General features: G+C 38.0%; 1 protein-coding gene across 1 annotated transcript; it reads right to left on the bottom strand.

Annotated features, from left to right (window-relative positions):
- Positions 1-15,761: 15,761 nt before the first annotated feature.
- LOC147553562 (chalcone synthase 2-like) lies at positions 15,762-17,374 on the bottom strand. The gene is made up of 2 exons (XM_086666125.1): positions 17,143-17,374; positions 15,762-17,021 (listed from the first exon to the last, which is right to left on the bottom strand). Exons 1-2 carry the CDS (start codon positions 17,318-17,320, stop codon positions 16,015-16,017), a joined length of 1,185 nt encoding a protein of 394 aa, XP_086522251.1. The 5' UTR covers positions 17,321-17,374; the 3' UTR covers positions 15,762-16,014.
- Between the last annotated feature and the right edge of the window lie 953 nt (positions 17,375-18,327).

The raw sequence follows: 18,327 nt of genomic DNA on the forward strand, positions 1-18,327 counted from the left end.
CTTAAATTGTTGACTGTCCAATCAAATTAGACCTGAGTAATGGGTGAACAAGGACTACTAATTAACAATAATAAACAAGTGGTACTGAAGAGTCAAATTCTTAAAAACTAAACCAATGAGTTCAACTCTCTCTCTCTCTCTCTCTCTTTCTTTCTCTCTAAGAATAATGAAAGTGATGGGGGATTATTTAGAGTAATTAAGACTTATCTTGTAACCTTAATCAAGATTAACACATGGATTCCACCTATAAGTTAGACTAATTAAGAAACTATAGGTTGGTTTGGGAAATAGGTAACAAGTGTTTTGGGCGTAGATAATCACAAATTAAATTAAAGAGGGTAGAAAACTTGTTAGGTTGTCTGTGGAAAACATTAATGATTTCATTTAATTAGTACTCATATATGCTTAATTTTAAGCAAATTTATAGTATTTGAACAAACCATTAAATTAAACTTATATGTTGCTTTAACCACGAGCATATGACAACTTGAAATGGACATCACTATTTTTATTATAATCCACTATTTGTATGCACATAAGTCAACATCTGTTATATTTTACATTCACATAACTTCTAATAGAGTAGAATACAACTAGTATTTGAGAAGTCTAGCTAGAGTTTCTAATAACTTTACCTTTTGTGCTAGCTTCACCTTCACTATATACTATATCTCACCAATTTTCAAGTACTACTAGCTAGTTTTATTACTATTGCTCTGAGTCTGAGGTATCTTTGGTGGGGAAAGAGAAAAATGACATAAATATTTAATGGGTCATTGGCAGAGATCCAAGAGCCGTTACCAACTACTATATATATATATAGATATAAATATATCAAGTTGGGATTCATCAATAAATATGAGTGTAGTCTTTAACTATATAAATTAGGAGGTTATGCACATGATGAGCAAAAAGGGTAGACCTAGCAAACTAATGTATATAATTAGGAGGAGATGGTAAATGTATAGTTAGCTTCAGCATCCTGGTTGATAAAAGAAAGCAAATTTAGAAAGGAAGGAATATTGGGTGCTTGAGATCCGGATTTTCGTTCATTCGACCAATACAAAATGGTTTAAGTGCATGTTATCTTCTTCCAAATTATATATATACATCTCTATCTATCTTGTAACCCAAATGCTATTTTTTTTTCAAGGAGGAGCACATGATGAGGACGTTTGAGTGAAGAAGCTTCAACTAAGGTTGCTCATCAATCTTTCTCCGTGCACATGATGTTCATTAATGATACTATATACTACCATATATATATATACACAAGCCAATTACAGTATGAGGTCCTCTCCTCTCCTGCTTTCACTATATCATACTGCATTATTAAAGACCACCTATATTATTATATCCTCCTATACATAGTATTAAAATCACTATACTCCCCCGCCCCGCCCCGCCCTTGGCTAGTCTTTTTTTCTCTCTGGTGATGACAAAATAATTTTTGTTTTTTCCATATGAGAAATGCTACATGTACAATTTAAAATCTGAAAAACTCATCCAGGTTTCGAATTTCAAATGCATTTCTGGGTAGTTTTTTGTTTTTAGGAATATACCCCCCTCTTCTCTTCTTTCTGTTTCTAAATCCTTCACAATTATCATCTCTTGTTCTTCTTTCTTTTCATGTACTTAATAAGACTTATAATTTATTTTAACCAACACATTTTCTTAATCGTGTTAAATTCACGATTATGTGATAATCAGAGAACTACAATAAAATAATGACACGATCATATAACGTGGTCCGGTCGGATAATTACGATTTACGACCTACATCCAAAGAAAGTAACTCTTTCGTTAATAATTACCACAATTCGTGGGTTTGATCGATTACGTTGATCAGACATAACTCGATGATTTAATTCCTATAACCCTCTCCTATTTATAGATGCCTTAGGGTTTAGGGTTTTCTAGTTTCTACTAACTAAACTAGGGAATAATATAAAATCTATCTAATATTACCATTAGATATGATTTATGACCTACATCCACGAAAAAATAACTCTTTCATTAATAATTACCACAATTCGTAGGTTTGATCGATTACATTGCTCAGACATAACTCGATGATTTAATTCTTATAACCATCTCCTATTTATAGATAGCTTAAGGTTTAGGGTTTTCTAGTTTTTACTAACTAAACTAGGAAATAATATAAAATTTATCTAATATTACCATTAGATAGTTACAAGAGATATTCTAAATATAAGAAAGTAAATATTATGGATCTTCATATATCTTGAAATATCTTCACATATCTTGAATTATTCTTGATCGTCAGTCTCGTCTTCTCAATCCGTCACGTACATACACGTGTTACACACGTATCTCTTTTCTTGAACTCATCTTGATCGTCAGATTTCTAATTTTTCATCCGTCTTATATCACATATCCTATTAAATCGACATAAAAGAAAAAGTTCCCCCTACCAAGAAAGAAATCACGTTTTCTTCTCAACCAAAATATAGAGAAGAATCAGAAAATTTTCTTCCTTATACCCTACCATACATCTTGTAGCTCAAGTACTAATTTAGACGATACAAATCAGTATCAATAATCTTTACTACTTCAAGGTTATCAAACAACGAAACTTAATCAATGTTAAAAAACTTCATTCATATCACTTGTATGAAAGAAATCTCCACAGATGATTAGTGTTGGAGATTTCTGATTAGAGAGGTAACTCGTTAGAGCATCTCCATCGACCCTCCATAACGCCAACTACCCTGTAAAACACCATTGTTTTCCAAGGCGGTGAAGAGTGTCACTGTTCATCCCATCATTTTAGTGGGACGGTGGACCATGCCCTTTTCCTTTTTTTAGTTGCGTATTTCTTTTGTTTACTCATTTGTGATGTTATTTTATTTTCTTTTAATCCTTTTCATGTTTTTTTTTTGTGTGTTTGGTGATGTGGCGTTAAAATGCCACATTTAGATCACTTAACTTCAATGAGTTAGTTCATTTCGTGTTTTATTTCTAATAATTTATGAGTTTTTCTTGTCAGGTGGCTTATATGAATATTGATGTTTGATTCGGAATAAAACGAAGTATTTATCACATTTTCGTTTCATGTGGAAGAGACCGGAAGGAAATAGCACCAGGGGTATTTTGGTAATTTTGTGAAACTCAGAGGTTAAATGACAAGTGGAATTAATGACGAGTCAGACGGCGAAGACGGAAGTCAAATCGGAGTTCGGATGGAGAAGTTGTGAAGGAACGAAGTCGTGAGACATTTTAGTCTTTTCTGGAGATTAGATGTGTACATAGACATGGTGAAGACACCCCCTTGTCAAAGCCCAAAATTCAAGCCCAAGCTCATACTATAAAAGGCCAAGAAGAGGAAAGAAAGTGAGAAAATTATAGGCACCCCCTTTCATGGGCAAGTAAGAAGTTGGACCAAAGTCTTTGGGCCATTAAGAAAAGTTGTGTGTCTTTAGAAAAGAGAAAAGAAAATCAGACTTGGGGGGTTTTGATGATCAAAAAGTGAGGGTTTAGAGGATCTTCTCCATTAGCTAGGGTTTGAGTTGGGTGAAGGGAGAGAAAGGGAGTTTTGAAGAGAGTTGCCGGCCAAGCTTGGTCCGGCCAGCACAATAAGCCGGCCAAGCTTAGGCCGGCTCGGTGGGAAACGAGCAGCAGCACGGGAACTCGGGCTGTTCTTCATTGGAGTTTCATTGAGTAACTCGAGCTTGGGATTTCATTATAACATCTTGGGTAGCTCGGGATTGCAAAGAACATCAAGGGGAAGCTCCAGACAGCAAGCATTAGGCCGGAGTTCATGCTTTTCTGACCGGATTTCATTTGTCTTTGCCGGATTTTGTTGTGGTGATTCCGGCCATTATTTTGGCCGGAAAGTGTAAGGGTTTTGTTGCGATTATCTTTGCCTTGATTCTCTTGTGTTTGCCTTGTGATTTGGACTGAAAATAATAGAGAGAAAAAGCTTCAAGCAAGCTTTCATGGTGGATTTAGTTTGAAAGGAAGAAGAAGACTGTTGCTAAAGGGAACTCTGGTTCTGCTGAAGGGACACCTTTGTGACACTGTTAAGGGGAAACCAGGATATTGCTAAGGGGAGATCGGCAGTACATACATAACTATATTTTCCGACGCTCGTAGCCTCTCGCCATCATCGAAAAAGGGGGATTTCAACCTTAACTTTGTCTTACTTTATCTTCTTCCCGTTTATTATTTGTATCGCCATGTCTAGCTAACTTTTGTATTCGGATACTCGTGATACATGTTTTGATGTGACAAATGAGTTTTAATGATGAAATCTTCCGGGTTTTTAGACCGTTCATGGACTAGAATCTGAGTTATACAAAGAGTTCGTTGACCAATCCAAGTAAATGGGTGAAGTTAACTAACTTTTCATGCTTATTGATTATTAGTAATAGTCACTATCGACTTTGTGGATCGAAGTATCCTCCTCACCTTGTTCTTGCTCGATCCTTTTTCCCGAATTTCTCTCACCTTTAGTTTAGTTAGTCTTATTTGTTTATTTATTTGAAATCAATCCAAAAACCCAACTTATTATCTTTTCGTTCTTAGTCTGAGTTAGTGACTGACACTTAAACCGGTGGGTTAGACTTTCTCGATATTCGTATTACCTTCCTATCTTCGTGGATCGATCCCGGTCTTACCGGGTTATTACTTGACGCCCGTATACTTGCGGGTGGAGACCTTTTAGGGTAACCTTCTAGGCCCATCAAGTTTTTGATGGGGTATGACTTTCAGCCATGACCATGGAGTTTCAAAAGACAAGAAGGTTTAATAATTCGACCAAATTTGAAAATTTTTGGGTAGATTTGATATGACTTTAGTGGTATGCTTAAGTATGTTGATGCATGTGTTTCAGTTTTGGTGAATGTTATCCATGTTCTTAGTCTTTTTCATGAATGTTAAGTCCTTTAGTGTTTGTTTTCTGATCATATGAGTAGCATCCTAAGGAAAAAGAAACATTTCTGAGGGACCTATACTAGTCATTAGTGGAGACTTAAACCCATGTGAGATATCTGAGCCTTTATATTGTTTTCGAGTGTACTCTTCTGCGCTAACTCTGAGTAGAATGAAGAGCTACTCAACCTCGTAACTTTTCAAAGAGCTTAGACGATCTCATGAGCTCAACTTTCTTAGCCACTAGGAGTGACATCAGGATAGCGACCTTACCCTTGTAGTCCATGAAACCCGACAATAGTGTCAACTTTAGGGAAACGGATACTCCACCACCCATTCACATACTACTCCCGAGAATGAAGACTTGGAAAGTATAGAAAAAGAATGTGAAACAAAGTGAGAATGAAGAAAAAGTTGTTTGTTGAGAATACTAGTGTTTTTGTTTTGTTATGAAAAAAAAGTAAAAAAAAATTGAAAAAAAAAGAAAAAAAAAGTGAAAAAAAAAAGAAAAAAAAGAAAAAAAAAGTGAAAAGAAAAAAAGATTGAGTTTATTTGTTATTTTGTTTGTGCTGTGAATAATAAAGTGTTCAAAGCAAAAGCTAAATTTAGTAGTTGTTTGAGCGTTCTTTTGTTGAAGACGTCGACATTCTCGGGATCTCATTACTTCCATCTCATTACTTGTATCCGTTGACCTTTAGGAAACACTGTTAGAGGGTAGAGTGGGTGAGAAGGGTGAGTGAGCTTCCCCATTCCATTTTAGTGGTTATTTCCATTCTTTAGAGATCATTTCATTTTAAAACTTGTTATCCTCATTTGTTTTGTATGTGTTGAGTTTCACTTTATTCCATGCTCACACATTAGAGTGAACCATTATTATATATTCTTGAGCGATTTCATGTTTTTGAGTGTATAACCGTGAGGCTAAAGTCGAGGCGAAATGTACTAAGATAGGAATCGAGGTTTTGCAACTTTGGACTTAGATGATGCTCATTATGATTGAACGCTTACATTTTCGGATGAGACTACTAGTGAGGAGACTTTTAGCATTTATATGCGTTTATCGATCTTGATTCGCTTGTTTGGCATGCTTGAGTGTGTCATTGGTTGTCATTATCATGTTTACATCGATGTTGAACTCTTTTATGTCTTTGAAATCTTGAATTTTGTGGGTATATTCTCTGGAAACCCTCACGAGACGACACTCGTCCACTAGGGGTAACCTAGGGGTTTAACGGCTTATTGCATACGCTAAATGCAATTGGGATTCCTCCGAAAGTGAGTTAGGATTTTACTTTATTGTTTTGTTTTGTTTATTTGCTCGAGGACTAGCAAATTCTAAGTTTGGGGATGTTTGATGTGGCGTTAAAATGCCACATTTAGATCACTTAACTTCAATGAGTTAGTTCATTTCGTGTTTTATTTCTAATAATTTATGAGTTTTTCTTGTCAGGTGGCTTATATGAATATTGATGTTTGATTCGGAATAAAACGAAGTATTTATCACATTTTCGTTTCATGTGGAAGAGACCGGAAGGAAATAGCACCAGGGGTATTTTGGTAATTTTGTGAAACTCAGAGGTTAAATGACAAGTGGAATTAATGACGAGTCAGACGGCGAAGACGGAAGTCAAATCGGAGTTCGGATGGAGAAGTTGTGAAGGAACGAAGTCGTGAGACATTTTAGTCTTTTCTGGAGATTAGATGTGTACATAGACATGGTGAAGACACCCCCTTGTCAAAGCCCAAAATTCAAGCCCAAGCTCATACTACAAAAGGCCAAGAAGAGGAAAGAAAGTGAGAAAATTATAGGCACCCCCTTTCATGGGCAAGTAAGAAGTTGGACCAAAGTCTTTGGGCCATTAAGAAAAGTTGTGTGTCTTTAGAAAAGAGAAAAGAAAATCAGACTTGGGGGGTTTTGATGATCAAAAAGTGAGGGTTTAGAGGATCTTCTCCATTAGCTAGGGTTTGAGTTGGGTGAAGGGAGAGAAAGGGAGTTTTGAAGAGAGTTGCCGGCCAAGCTTGGTCCGGCCAGCACAATAAGCCGGCCAAGCTTAGGCCGGCTCGGTGGGAAACGAGCAGCAGCACGGGAACTCGGGCTGTTCTTCATTGGAGTTTCATTGAGTAACTCGAGCTTGGGATTTCATTATAACATCTTGGGTAGCTCGGGATTGCAAAGAACATCAAGGGGAAGCTCCAGACAGCAAGCATTAGGCCGGAGTTCATGCTTTTCTGACCGGATTTCATTTGTCTTTGCCGGATTTTGTTGTGGTGATTCCGGCCATTATTTTGGCCGGAAAGTGTAAGGGTTTTGTTGCGATTATCTTTGCCTTGATTCTCTTGTGTTTGCCTTGTGATTTGGACTGAAAATAATAGAGAGAAAAAGCTTCAAGCAAGCTTTCATGGTGGATTTAGTTTGAAAGGAAGAAGAAGACTGTTGCTAAAGGGAACTCTGGTTCTGCTGAAGGGACACCTTTGTGACACTGTTAAGGGGAAACCAGGATATTGCTAAGGGGAGATCGGCAGTACATACATAACTATATTTTCCGACGCTCGTAGCCTCTCGCCATCATCGAAAAAGGGGGATTTCAACCTTAACTTTGTCTTACTTTATCTTCTTCCCGTTTATTATTTGTATCGCCATGTCTAGCTAACTTTTGTATTCGGATACTCGTGATACATGTTTTGATGTGACAAATGAGTTTTAATGATGAAATCTTCCGGGTTTTTAGACCGTTCATGGACTAGAATCTGAGTTATACAAAGAGTTCGTTGACCAATCCAAGTAAATGGGTGAAGTTAACTAACTTTTCATGCTTATTGATTATTAGTAATAGTCACTATCGACTTTGTGGATCGAAGTATCCTCCTCACCTTGTTCTTGCTCGATCCTTTTTCCCGAATTTCTCTCACCTTTAGTTTAGTTAGTCTTATTTGTTTATTTATTTGAAATCAATCCAAAAACCCAACTTATTATCTTTTCGTTCTTAGTCTGAGTTAGTGACTGACACTTAAACCGGTGGGTTAGACTTTCTCGATATTCGTATTACCTTCCTATCTTCGTGGATCGATCCCGGTCTTACCGGGTTATTACTTGACGCCCGTATACTTGCGGGTGGAGACCTTTTAGGGTAACCTTCTAGGCCCATCAAGTTTTTGGCGCCGCTGCCGGGGATAGGTTTAGTAGTTTGGATATTGTTTGTTCGTTTTGTTCATCAGTTTAGTGTTATTTGTTAACTTAGACGTTTTTGTTTATTTTCGTAGTTTCTGACTCTTTCTTATTTTCAGGAACTACTCTAAGGAAAAAGCCGAAAAAAAAAGAACATAGGAGCGAAGGAAAAGAAAGGAATCGGAAGGAAGAACGAAACGAGAGGAGCATTCGCTAGTATCGTATTCTATCTCTTTCTTTCTACTTGTGTGTAATTGGTTGGTAGTTTACATTTATAGCTTGTGTGTTGTTCCTTGAACATTGTGAGATCATGGCACGTTATTCTAACGGTTGGTCATTCCATGATGATGATGATGACCTTGATCTGAAGAGTTCCATCATTACCCGACCTGATATGACCTTAAGAGAATACCAACAGTTGCGTAGAGCTGAGCTTAAGCAACGTGGTATGACCCTAGGAGAACACCGACGGGTTAATGAGGGGAATAGGTCAATTGAGCCTAATCGACCTGGTATGACCTTCGGAGATTATCAACGAATGTCTAGAAACGGTCTGATTAGTGAGTGGAGTAGACCAGAACCTGATCGATCTCGTATGACATTAGGAGAATACCGACAAATGTATAGAGATGGTCAAATTAGTGATGGATATGATCTAACACCAAATATGTACGAGAGACCTTATAGTCCACACTATTCTGAGACCAATGATTTTAGAGGCAGGTACGATCCTAGTATATACGGTGGGAGTTATCATCAAGAGTCTTCATTTAGTTACAGTTGTGAGCCTTATTATGAAGAGACTCTTGAAGATAGATCCCAATCAGAGTCTGAGAGTCGTCTTATTGAGATGATCTCACAATTTGTAGAGGCAGATACTCAAATGAGGCAAGAAGTACATCAGACAATTGAGTTATTGACTCAACAGGTAAAGATGCTTAAGTCACAGTTATTCGTCGACGAGGAAGGGGTTTCACCACCCCAAACTCAAGAGGGTACTAGGTACGATGACGAGGGTAATACGTCTAACCCTAGTACTAAGTTAAATGTCGATGAATTTACTGATAGTACCTTAGAGCCTGAACGGTCTGATGACCTTGTCGTCTTGTTTCCTCCACCAGTGTCGTCTCACCATGATAGGACTACATTAGACGTTGATGTTCAGGGTGATGGCTCTACGAGCAAGTTTGAGGATGACATGTTTATGAACTATCCGATTTTTGACACTTGTAAGGAGTCAGTGTTAGATGCAATTCTAGGAAGGCCTGCTATTATAACTGACTGCGAGGCTCCAGATGTATTTGAGGATATTGATGACGTAGTAGTTAGAGACATGTTGGATAGTTTGTCAAACTATTTACCTAAGGAAACCATGGACCTTGACTTGGTCCCCGATCATATTGCCTTACCCTTAGAGTCTAGTTCGACTTTCCACATGATCTCAAACTCGGTTGTTGATCCCTTTTGGGACATTTCAGACGTCTCTCCAAAGACGTCTATGGACGTAGTGGATATTCTGTCCACTAAGCTTCCAGATGATTTTTTGCCTTCGACTGATATTTTGACCCTTCACATGTATGTCGATCCTTTTGATGATTTCTTTGTTGTCGTTCCTTCTATTTATGCCTACTTAGTGGACTGTGCACCCACTAAGTTTGGGGATGGCTTGTTTTCTTCTATCGTCTCATGTGCACTTCATATCCTTTATCTTTTTATGAGACGATTAGCACCTGCATATAGCTTTCTTTGGGTTGACCCCCAAAATTTCCGTCTCTTATTATATGATCTTTGACTGATTGAGATGGGTCTTGATGTTTGTGGGTATCATCTCTGGAAACCCTCCACGAGACAGAACTCGTGCTCTTGCGAAAGCAAGAGAATCAACGGCTAATTGCATAGCTCAATGCAATCGTGTTTACCCGCGTTAGTGGTCATTTTTATGGTCATGATCTTATGTGTTTCATTCTAATATTGCTTGTTGATCATAGGAGCATTCTTACTTGTTTTGCTTCTGAGGCATGGTTTGTTCCAAGTTTGGGATGGCGACGAGCTCGACATCAACTTGGAACCTGTTCATACACGAGTCTCGGTAGTAGTATCTCTTATCTCCTCCGGCTATGGTAATATCTTTCCATTCTTCTCTTTAAATTAATATGTCTTATCTTTTGATGAGTATATGGTTGAAACATTGAGGACAATGTTAGTTTTAAGTTTGGGGATGGGGTATGACTTTCAGCCATGACCATGGAGTTTCAAAAGACAAGAAGGTTTAATAATTCGACCAAATTTGAAAATTTTTGGGTAGATTTGATATGACTTTAGTGGTATGCTTAAGTATGTTGATGCATGTGTTTCAGTTTTGGTGAATGTTATCCATGTTCTTAGTCTTTTTCATGAATGTTAAGTCCTTTAGTGTTTGTTTTCTGATCATATGAGTAGCATCCTAAGGAAAAAGAAACATTTCTGAGGGACCTATACTAGTCATTAGTGGAGACTTAAACCCATGTGAGATATCTGAGCCTTTATATTGTTTTCGAGTGTACTCTTCTGCGCTAACTCTGAGTAGAATGAAGAGCTACTCAACCTCGTAACTTTTCAAAGAGCTTAGACGATCTCATGAGCTCAACTTTCTTAGCCACTAGGAGTGACATCAGGATAGCGACCTTACCCTTGTAGTCCATGAAACCCGACAATAGTGTCAACTTTAGGGAAACGGATACTCCACCACCCATTCACATACTACTCCCGAGAATGAAGACTTGGAAAGTATAGAAAAAGAATGTGAAACAAAGTGAGAATGAAGAAAAAGTTGTTTGTTGAGAATACTAGTGTTTTTGTTTTGTTATGAAAAAAAAGTAAAAAAAAATTGAAAAAAAAAGAAAAAAAAAGTGAAAAAAAAAAGAAAAAAAAGAAAAAAAAAGTGAAAAGAAAAAAAGATTGAGTTTATTTGTTATTTTGTTTGTGCTGTGAATAATAAAGTGTTCAAAGCAAAAGCTAAATTTAGTAGTTGTTTGAGCGTTCTTTTGTTGAAGACGTCGACATTCTCGGGATCTCATTACTTCCATCTCATTACTTGTATCCGTTGACCTTTAGGAAACACTGTTAGAGGGTAGAGTGGGTGAGAAGGGTGAGTGAGCTTCCCCATTCCATTTTAGTGGTTATTTCCATTCTTTAGAGATCATTTCATTTTAAAACTTGTTATCCTCATTTGTTTTGTATGTGTTGAGTTTCACTTTATTCCATGCTCACACATTAGAGTGAACCATTATTATATATTCTTGAGCGATTTCATGTTTTTGAGTGTATAACCGTGAGGCTAAAGTCGAGGCGAAATGTACTAAGATAGGAATCGAGGTTTTGCAACTTTGGACTTAGATGATGCTCATTATGATTGAACGCTTACATTTTCGGATGAGACTACTAGTGAGGAGACTTTTAGCATTTATATGCGTTTATCGATCTTGATTCGCTTGTTTGGCATGCTTGAGTGTGTCATTGGTTGTCATTATCATGTTTACATCGATGTTGAACTCTTTTATGTCTTTGAAATCTTGAATTTTGTGGGTATATTCTCTGGAAACCCTCACGAGACGACACTCGTCCACTAGGGGTAACCTAGGGGTTTAACGGCTTATTGCATACGCTAAATGCAATTGGGATTCCTCCGAAAGTGAGTTAGGATTTTACTTTATTGTTTTGTTTTGTTTATTTGCTCGAGGACTAGCAAATTCTAAGTTTGGGGATGTTTGATGTGGCGTTAAAATGCCACATTTAGATCACTTAACTTCAATGAGTTAGTTCATTTCGTGTTTTATTTCTAATAATTTATGAGTTTTTCTTGTCAGGTGGCTTATATGAATATTGATGTTTGATTCGGAATAAAACGAAGTATTTATCACATTTTCGTTTCATGTGGAAGAGACCGGAAGGAAATAGCACCAGGGGTATTTTGGTAATTTTGTGAAACTCAGAGGTTAAATGACAAGTGGAATTAATGACGAGTCAGACGGCGAAGACGGAAGTCAAATCGGAGTTCGGATGGAGAAGTTGTGAAGGAACGAAGTCGTGAGACATTTTAGTCTTTTCTGGAGATTAGATGTGTACATAGACATGGTGAAGACACCCCCTTGTCAAAGCCCAAAATTCAAGCCCAAGCTCATACTACAAAAGGCCAAGAAGAGGAAAGAAAGTGAGAAAATTATAGGCACCCCCTTTCATGGGCAAGTAAGAAGTTGGACCAAAGTCTTTGGGCCATTAAGAAAAGTTGTGTGTCTTTAGAAAAGAGAAAAGAAAATCAGACTTGGGGGGTTTTGATGATCAAAAAGTGAGGGTTTAGAGGATCTTCTCCATTAGCTAGGGTTTGAGTTGGGTGAAGGGAGAGAAAGGGAGTTTTGAAGAGAGTTGCCGGCCAAGCTTGGTCCGGCCAGCACAATAAGCCGGCCAAGCTTAGGCCGGCTCGGTGGGAAACGAGCAGCAGCACGGGAACTCGGGCTGTTCTTCATTGGAGTTTCATTGAGTAACTCGAGCTTGGGATTTCATTATAACATCTTGGGTAGCTCGGGATTGCAAAGAACATCAAGGGGAAGCTCCAGACAGCAAGCATTAGGCCGGAGTTCATGCTTTTCTGACCGGATTTCATTTGTCTTTGCCGGATTTTGTTGTGGTGATTCCGGCCATTATTTTGGCCGGAAAGTGTAAGGGTTTTGTTGCGATTATCTTTGCCTTGATTCTCTTGTGTTTGCCTTGTGATTTGGACTGAAAATAATAGAGAGAAAAAGCTTCAAGCAAGCTTTCATGGTGGATTTAGTTTGAAAGGAAGAAGAAGACTGTTGCTAAAGGGAACTCTGGTTCTGCTGAAGGGACACCTTTGTGACACTGTTAAGGGGAAACCAGGATATTGCTAAGGGGAGATCGGCAGTACATACATAACTATATTTTCCGACGCTCGTAGCCTCTCGCCATCATCGAAAAAGGGGGATTTCAACCTTAACTTTGTCTTACTTTATCTTCTTCCCGTTTATTATTTGTATCGCCATGTCTAGCTAACTTTTGTATTCGGATACTCGTGATACATGTTTTGATGTGACAAATGAGTTTTAATGATGAAATCTTCCGGGTTTTTAGACCGTTCATGGACTAGAATCTGAGTTATACAAAGAGTTCGTTGACCAATCCAAGTAAATGGGTGAAGTTAACTAACTTTTCATGCTTATTGATTATTAGTAATAGTCACTATCGACTTTGTGGATCGAAGTATCCTCCTCACCTTGTTCTTGCTCGATCCTTTTTCCCGAATTTCTCTCACCTTTAGTTTAGTTAGTCTTATTTGTTTATTTATTTGAAATCAATCCAAAAACCCAACTTATTATCTTTTCGTTCTTAGTCTGAGTTAGTGACTGACACTTAAACCGGTGGGTTAGACTTTCTCGATATTCGTATTACCTTCCTATCTTCGTGGATCGATCCCGGTCTTACCGGGTTATTACTTGACGCCCGTATACTTGCGGGTGGAGACCTTTTAGGGTAACCTTCTAGGCCCATCATTTGGCTCCATAAATTTTTTAATTATTTAATTACATTACAATAAAACTGAAAAATTAAATATTTGCCTAAAATATTCGAAAAAAGCTACCTTACATATTTTTATTTATACCTTAATAACACATAATCGATGTATTATAATTGTCATCTCCACCGAGTATCGATTTTGTGTACTCCGCGTTTTCAGAGACATTACACTACTATTAGTTCCAAGTGAACAACTTATTGAAGAATCAATAATGCCCATCATTGTCATTTTTTTCTCATAAATGACCAATCAAAGCATCTCGTAGTGCAAAATGAACTTGTTTACCTTTAATTTGCTTGTGTCATCATTGCTTGTAGTTTTAGTAAAATATCGTATTAGTTTTAGTTTGTAGTCTAAGTCTTGTAATTTCAATTAGTTGTGTCTTTGGGAGTTTAAAAAATATGAGTGTTAAAATGATAAAAGTAAAATTAGGTGTGATGAATAGTGATTTGATGGGAGTTTTAGAGTTTTGTCTTTGAGTTCAAACATTTAAAAACACCAAAAAAATTAGTGGAGATTCCGTTTTGGTATATTTTTTTTTTTTGTGCTAGCTATTGGGGATGCTCTTGGAGTTACAAAAAGAGGAAATTACAAAGAGAGAGAGGGAGAGGGATGCATTAGATCGAAATTGGGAGGTTTTTCTAACATTTAGATTTATATGAGAAACTCAAGTATGTCCCATTAATTGATATTTTTTTTTAGTTCAACATTTTTCACAACAAGATCTTTGTCTTGATTAACAAAAAACCGTGAAGGTTTTGATTATGAGGCAGTCGTGCCACAACCCTATTTGTTTTAGTGGAGTGAAGATTTAAAGTGAATCCATGAAGAACAAGAGAGCTTACCCAGAGAGGGATCAGAGAAAACAAGGGTAGTTTGGGAAAAGCAAAAACTACTCGTAAATGCATTTGAAGTTTCAAGATTCCACATATGTGCCATGTCAATTTGGATTTGTTTTCGAGATTTAAAGTTGTACATACCGCATTTTCTTTCCATATGTTTTTTTTGTGTGTTCCGGCAAACCAGCTCGGAGAGTTCTATGGGCGCTCCTTTATTGATGTGCACATCTCCTTTCTCATCAACCCCCTCCTCCCTCCACAGTGTCCACAGTTAGGGGTGGGAATTGGGCGGGTATGGGCGCCCATGGGCACTTGAAGCATCGGGTTGGGCGGGTCGGGCACAAAATTTCAATGGCTATTAGGGTAAGCGGGTTAATCGGGCGGGCAATTTTAAAATTTGCCTTGTCCATTACCCGCCCAAGCCCATTAAGAAGCTCGGGTAATTCGGGTATGGGCGGGCGGGTAGCGGGTAATCTCATGACTTGAAAAAATTCACTTTTTCCTCTCCTTTTATAAAATCTCCAAACACCTTTCCTGATTCTAAAGAGACAATGTGAGATTAAAACTAGACATTATTTGTATTGTTTCTTTTAGGAATTTAATCTCACATTGAAAACTAATGAAGAATTCTCATGAGATATAATAAAACTTATCCCACTTTTTGTTCCCTCAAAGCCAAAGACTACTTCAGTATTCAACTAGGAATTCTCTTGGGCCACTGGAAATGCATTGGGTTCGTGTGATTGCCCTTAAACATATTTGTTTACCATCTCAACTAAGCCTAGCAACATGGACGGTTGGGCTTCATCAACCCATAAAGTTGATGTAATTTGGTTGGTTATCAATGGGTGAGCTTAAGTGGGTGCGGGCATGGGCGGGTGCGCGGGTAGAGGTTTTAACCCATGCCCGCCCACCAAAATTTGGCGGGCTGGGCGGGTTGTGCCCGAGACGGGCGCGGGCGTCCATGGTCCTCGTTGGGTTCGGGTGCCCGTGGGCGGGTTCGGGCTTATGGGCAAAATTCCCACCTCTATCCACAGTCCACACCGAATTTGTACGTAGTCTTTAGGGGGTCGCCAACAACAGTAATCAGGTGCGCCTATAGAATTACTCACAGAGCTATTATATTGGTTTGAACTTTGACTGTTTTTTTCCACCCCCAAATTCATTTTATAGATTTTAGAGCGAAAAATAAATTTTTTGTGTCAAGGTTTCTTTCATATTAAATGAAGAATCTAAAGTGAAATAACTAAAGTCTTAAAATGGGAATAGAGAGAAACACTTGCCCCGTTAGACAGAAAAAAGAGTGACTCCCAAATTTATTGTTCACAAGTAATCAAGTATCACCCCAAACATATCCACTAATAATCACACTTCAAATGAATTTAAAGCTTAGATCATCATATAAAGTACACTTTTTAAATTGTCCGCGTCTTAAGAGCGCCCCTGTAAGTGTTAAAAGACGCCTCCCCAAGACGAATTGGAGGTAGACATTGTGAGTGATGTAGGCGCTTTTAATACTTATAGGGGGCGTATCCCAACTAATAAAATCAGGGAGAAATCTTATTTATAGGGAGGCTATGGAGCACAACAGTCTCCACCGTAAGACCTGGCCCGATCCCAAGTAAAGCACCCCATTCAAACCCTTGACCAGTAGTTGACTTTCTTTCTTCAATCGACTTCTTCCTCATCTCATCTAGAATAAAAAACACAGAAGCGCTCGACATATTTCCATATTCTCTCAGGACTGTTCTAGACGCCTCGAGTTTCTCCTTGTTTAGACCGAGTTTCGTTTCTATCTGGTCAAGAACGGCTCGACCACCCGGGTGAACGATCCAAAATAGGGAGTTCCAATCCCTCATTCCAATTGGACCAAAAGCTTTATTTAAGATAACATCAATATTCTTAGAGACCAAACCGGGCACATCTTTTAGAAGCTGCAGGGTAAGACCCATTTCATGTAAATGACCCACAATTGCACCATCCGAATCAGGCGCAATCGTCTGAGCTGCTGAAACAATTTGGAAAAGCGGATGCTCGAAATATGGATCATGATCCGACCCTATAATAAGAGCACCCGCACCATCACCAAATAAAGCTTGACTGACGACCGAGTCAAAATGGGACTCAGATGGAGCACGAAAATGAACAGACATTATTTCACAACAAACAACAAGTACACGTGCGCCAACGTTGTTCTCAGCGAGATCTTTGGCTACACGAATAGCGGTCCCACCGGCGAAACAACCTTGTTGATACATCATGATCCGATTAACGGACGGTTCAAGATTGAGGAGTTTGGTGAGTTGGTAGTCAGCACCAGGCATATCAACTCCAGACATAGTACAAAAGATTAGGTGAGTGATCTTTGACTTAGGTTGACCCCATTCTTGGATGGCTTTAAAGGCAGCTTCTTTAGCTAGATTTGGTACTTCAACAACCAGTAAATCTTGACGTGCATCAAGCGATGGAGCTGAGAATTCACACATGTTTGGGTTCTGCTCCAACATCTCCTCAGTTAGGAATAGTTGACGTTTCCTTATCATTGTCTTCTCGCCTGTCTCAAATGATAGATGATTAGAATAAGAAAGATTGAGACGAGTTAGACTCAAGCTTTTATTTAAAAAAAAAAAAACGTATACGAGAAGATAGTAAAATGAAAAAAAATGTATACTTACAGACACGCTTGAACTTGTTCTTGAGATGGGTCATGTGTTCATTTTTTGTGACTCTAAAGTAAAAGTCAGGGTAATCAGTCTGGTAAACAGAGTTAGGTGGATTAGCAGTTCCAATGGCCAAGACATTTGCTGGTCCTTGAGCTCTTTGTGCATTCCGAATATCTTCAACTGTTACCATTTTGCTCTCACTTCCTCCTCCTCCTCCTTCTACTTAATTGAATAATACAATTGATTATATATACTACTAAATCAATTATTATTAGTTGATAACATAATGATATTTATATTGGAGAGGTTAGGTTTTACCAAATCATAAACCACACGTACGTACGTACTACCAAGTTTTTCCGAATTGGTTTTTTCGTTCACGTTGTTTATATTCCTATTTAAAGGTTTTACGGGGTTCACTCTTTCTCTTCCAAGTTCAAACACCTAATCTCTCTCTCTCTCTCTCTCCTCTGTTTCAATTTTATCAAGAGTCTGGTGTTCCTTGTTATGGGTGGTTGGTAGGTTGTGTTTTAAAATTTGGAGGATTGTGTTCACATTAGTTAGGCTACTTAAAAATTTGTATGAAATGGATCATAACAGTTAGTTATTCTTTCTGAATAAGTCAAGAGTTAGATTGTTTTGATATGTCTATCTAATGAGTTTTAAAATTAATGATAAAGTTGAGAAAATAGAAACTGATAGAGAGCTAGTAGGGTGGGGGGGGTTAGATACAGAAATACTATCAATGGGTCACTGAGGTGAGTCATGAGTGATATTTTCCATTACACAATAATCGAATATAGGGTGTCCATCTTGTTGGATGCTCTAGATCACTCTACAACGGTCAGATCATCTCCCAACCCGCCCCCCAAATTGTTTCTTGGTCTATTTAGGTCATAGATCCCCGATTGCGACGGTCAAATCACATTCAATCTCAAAAAGGAAAAACTCTAACTGCTCCAACCGATGATGTACTAAAGCGTCGTAGACGTTTTTTCACCCAGGTACATGTGAGTAAAAATTTAGAAGCCAAAAGTCTGCTCTTTTATTTTTCCTTTTAAATAGATGTTTGTCTATCATCCTTAGCTCCAATAAAGTTAGCATAAACTCACTAGTTCCAATATTACTTGGTCGAAACTTGGATTATTAATCATTTCGTTCATACCAAGATGATTTGTAGTACGCATCTTAAGATGA

Source organism: Eschscholzia californica, unplaced genomic scaffold (genome assembly GCF_041429995.1).
Source record: "Eschscholzia californica isolate CP2 unplaced genomic scaffold, dmEscCali1.0.p SCAF_3, whole genome shotgun sequence".
Lineage (NCBI taxonomy): Eukaryota > Viridiplantae > Streptophyta > Magnoliopsida > Ranunculales > Papaveraceae > Eschscholzia > Eschscholzia californica.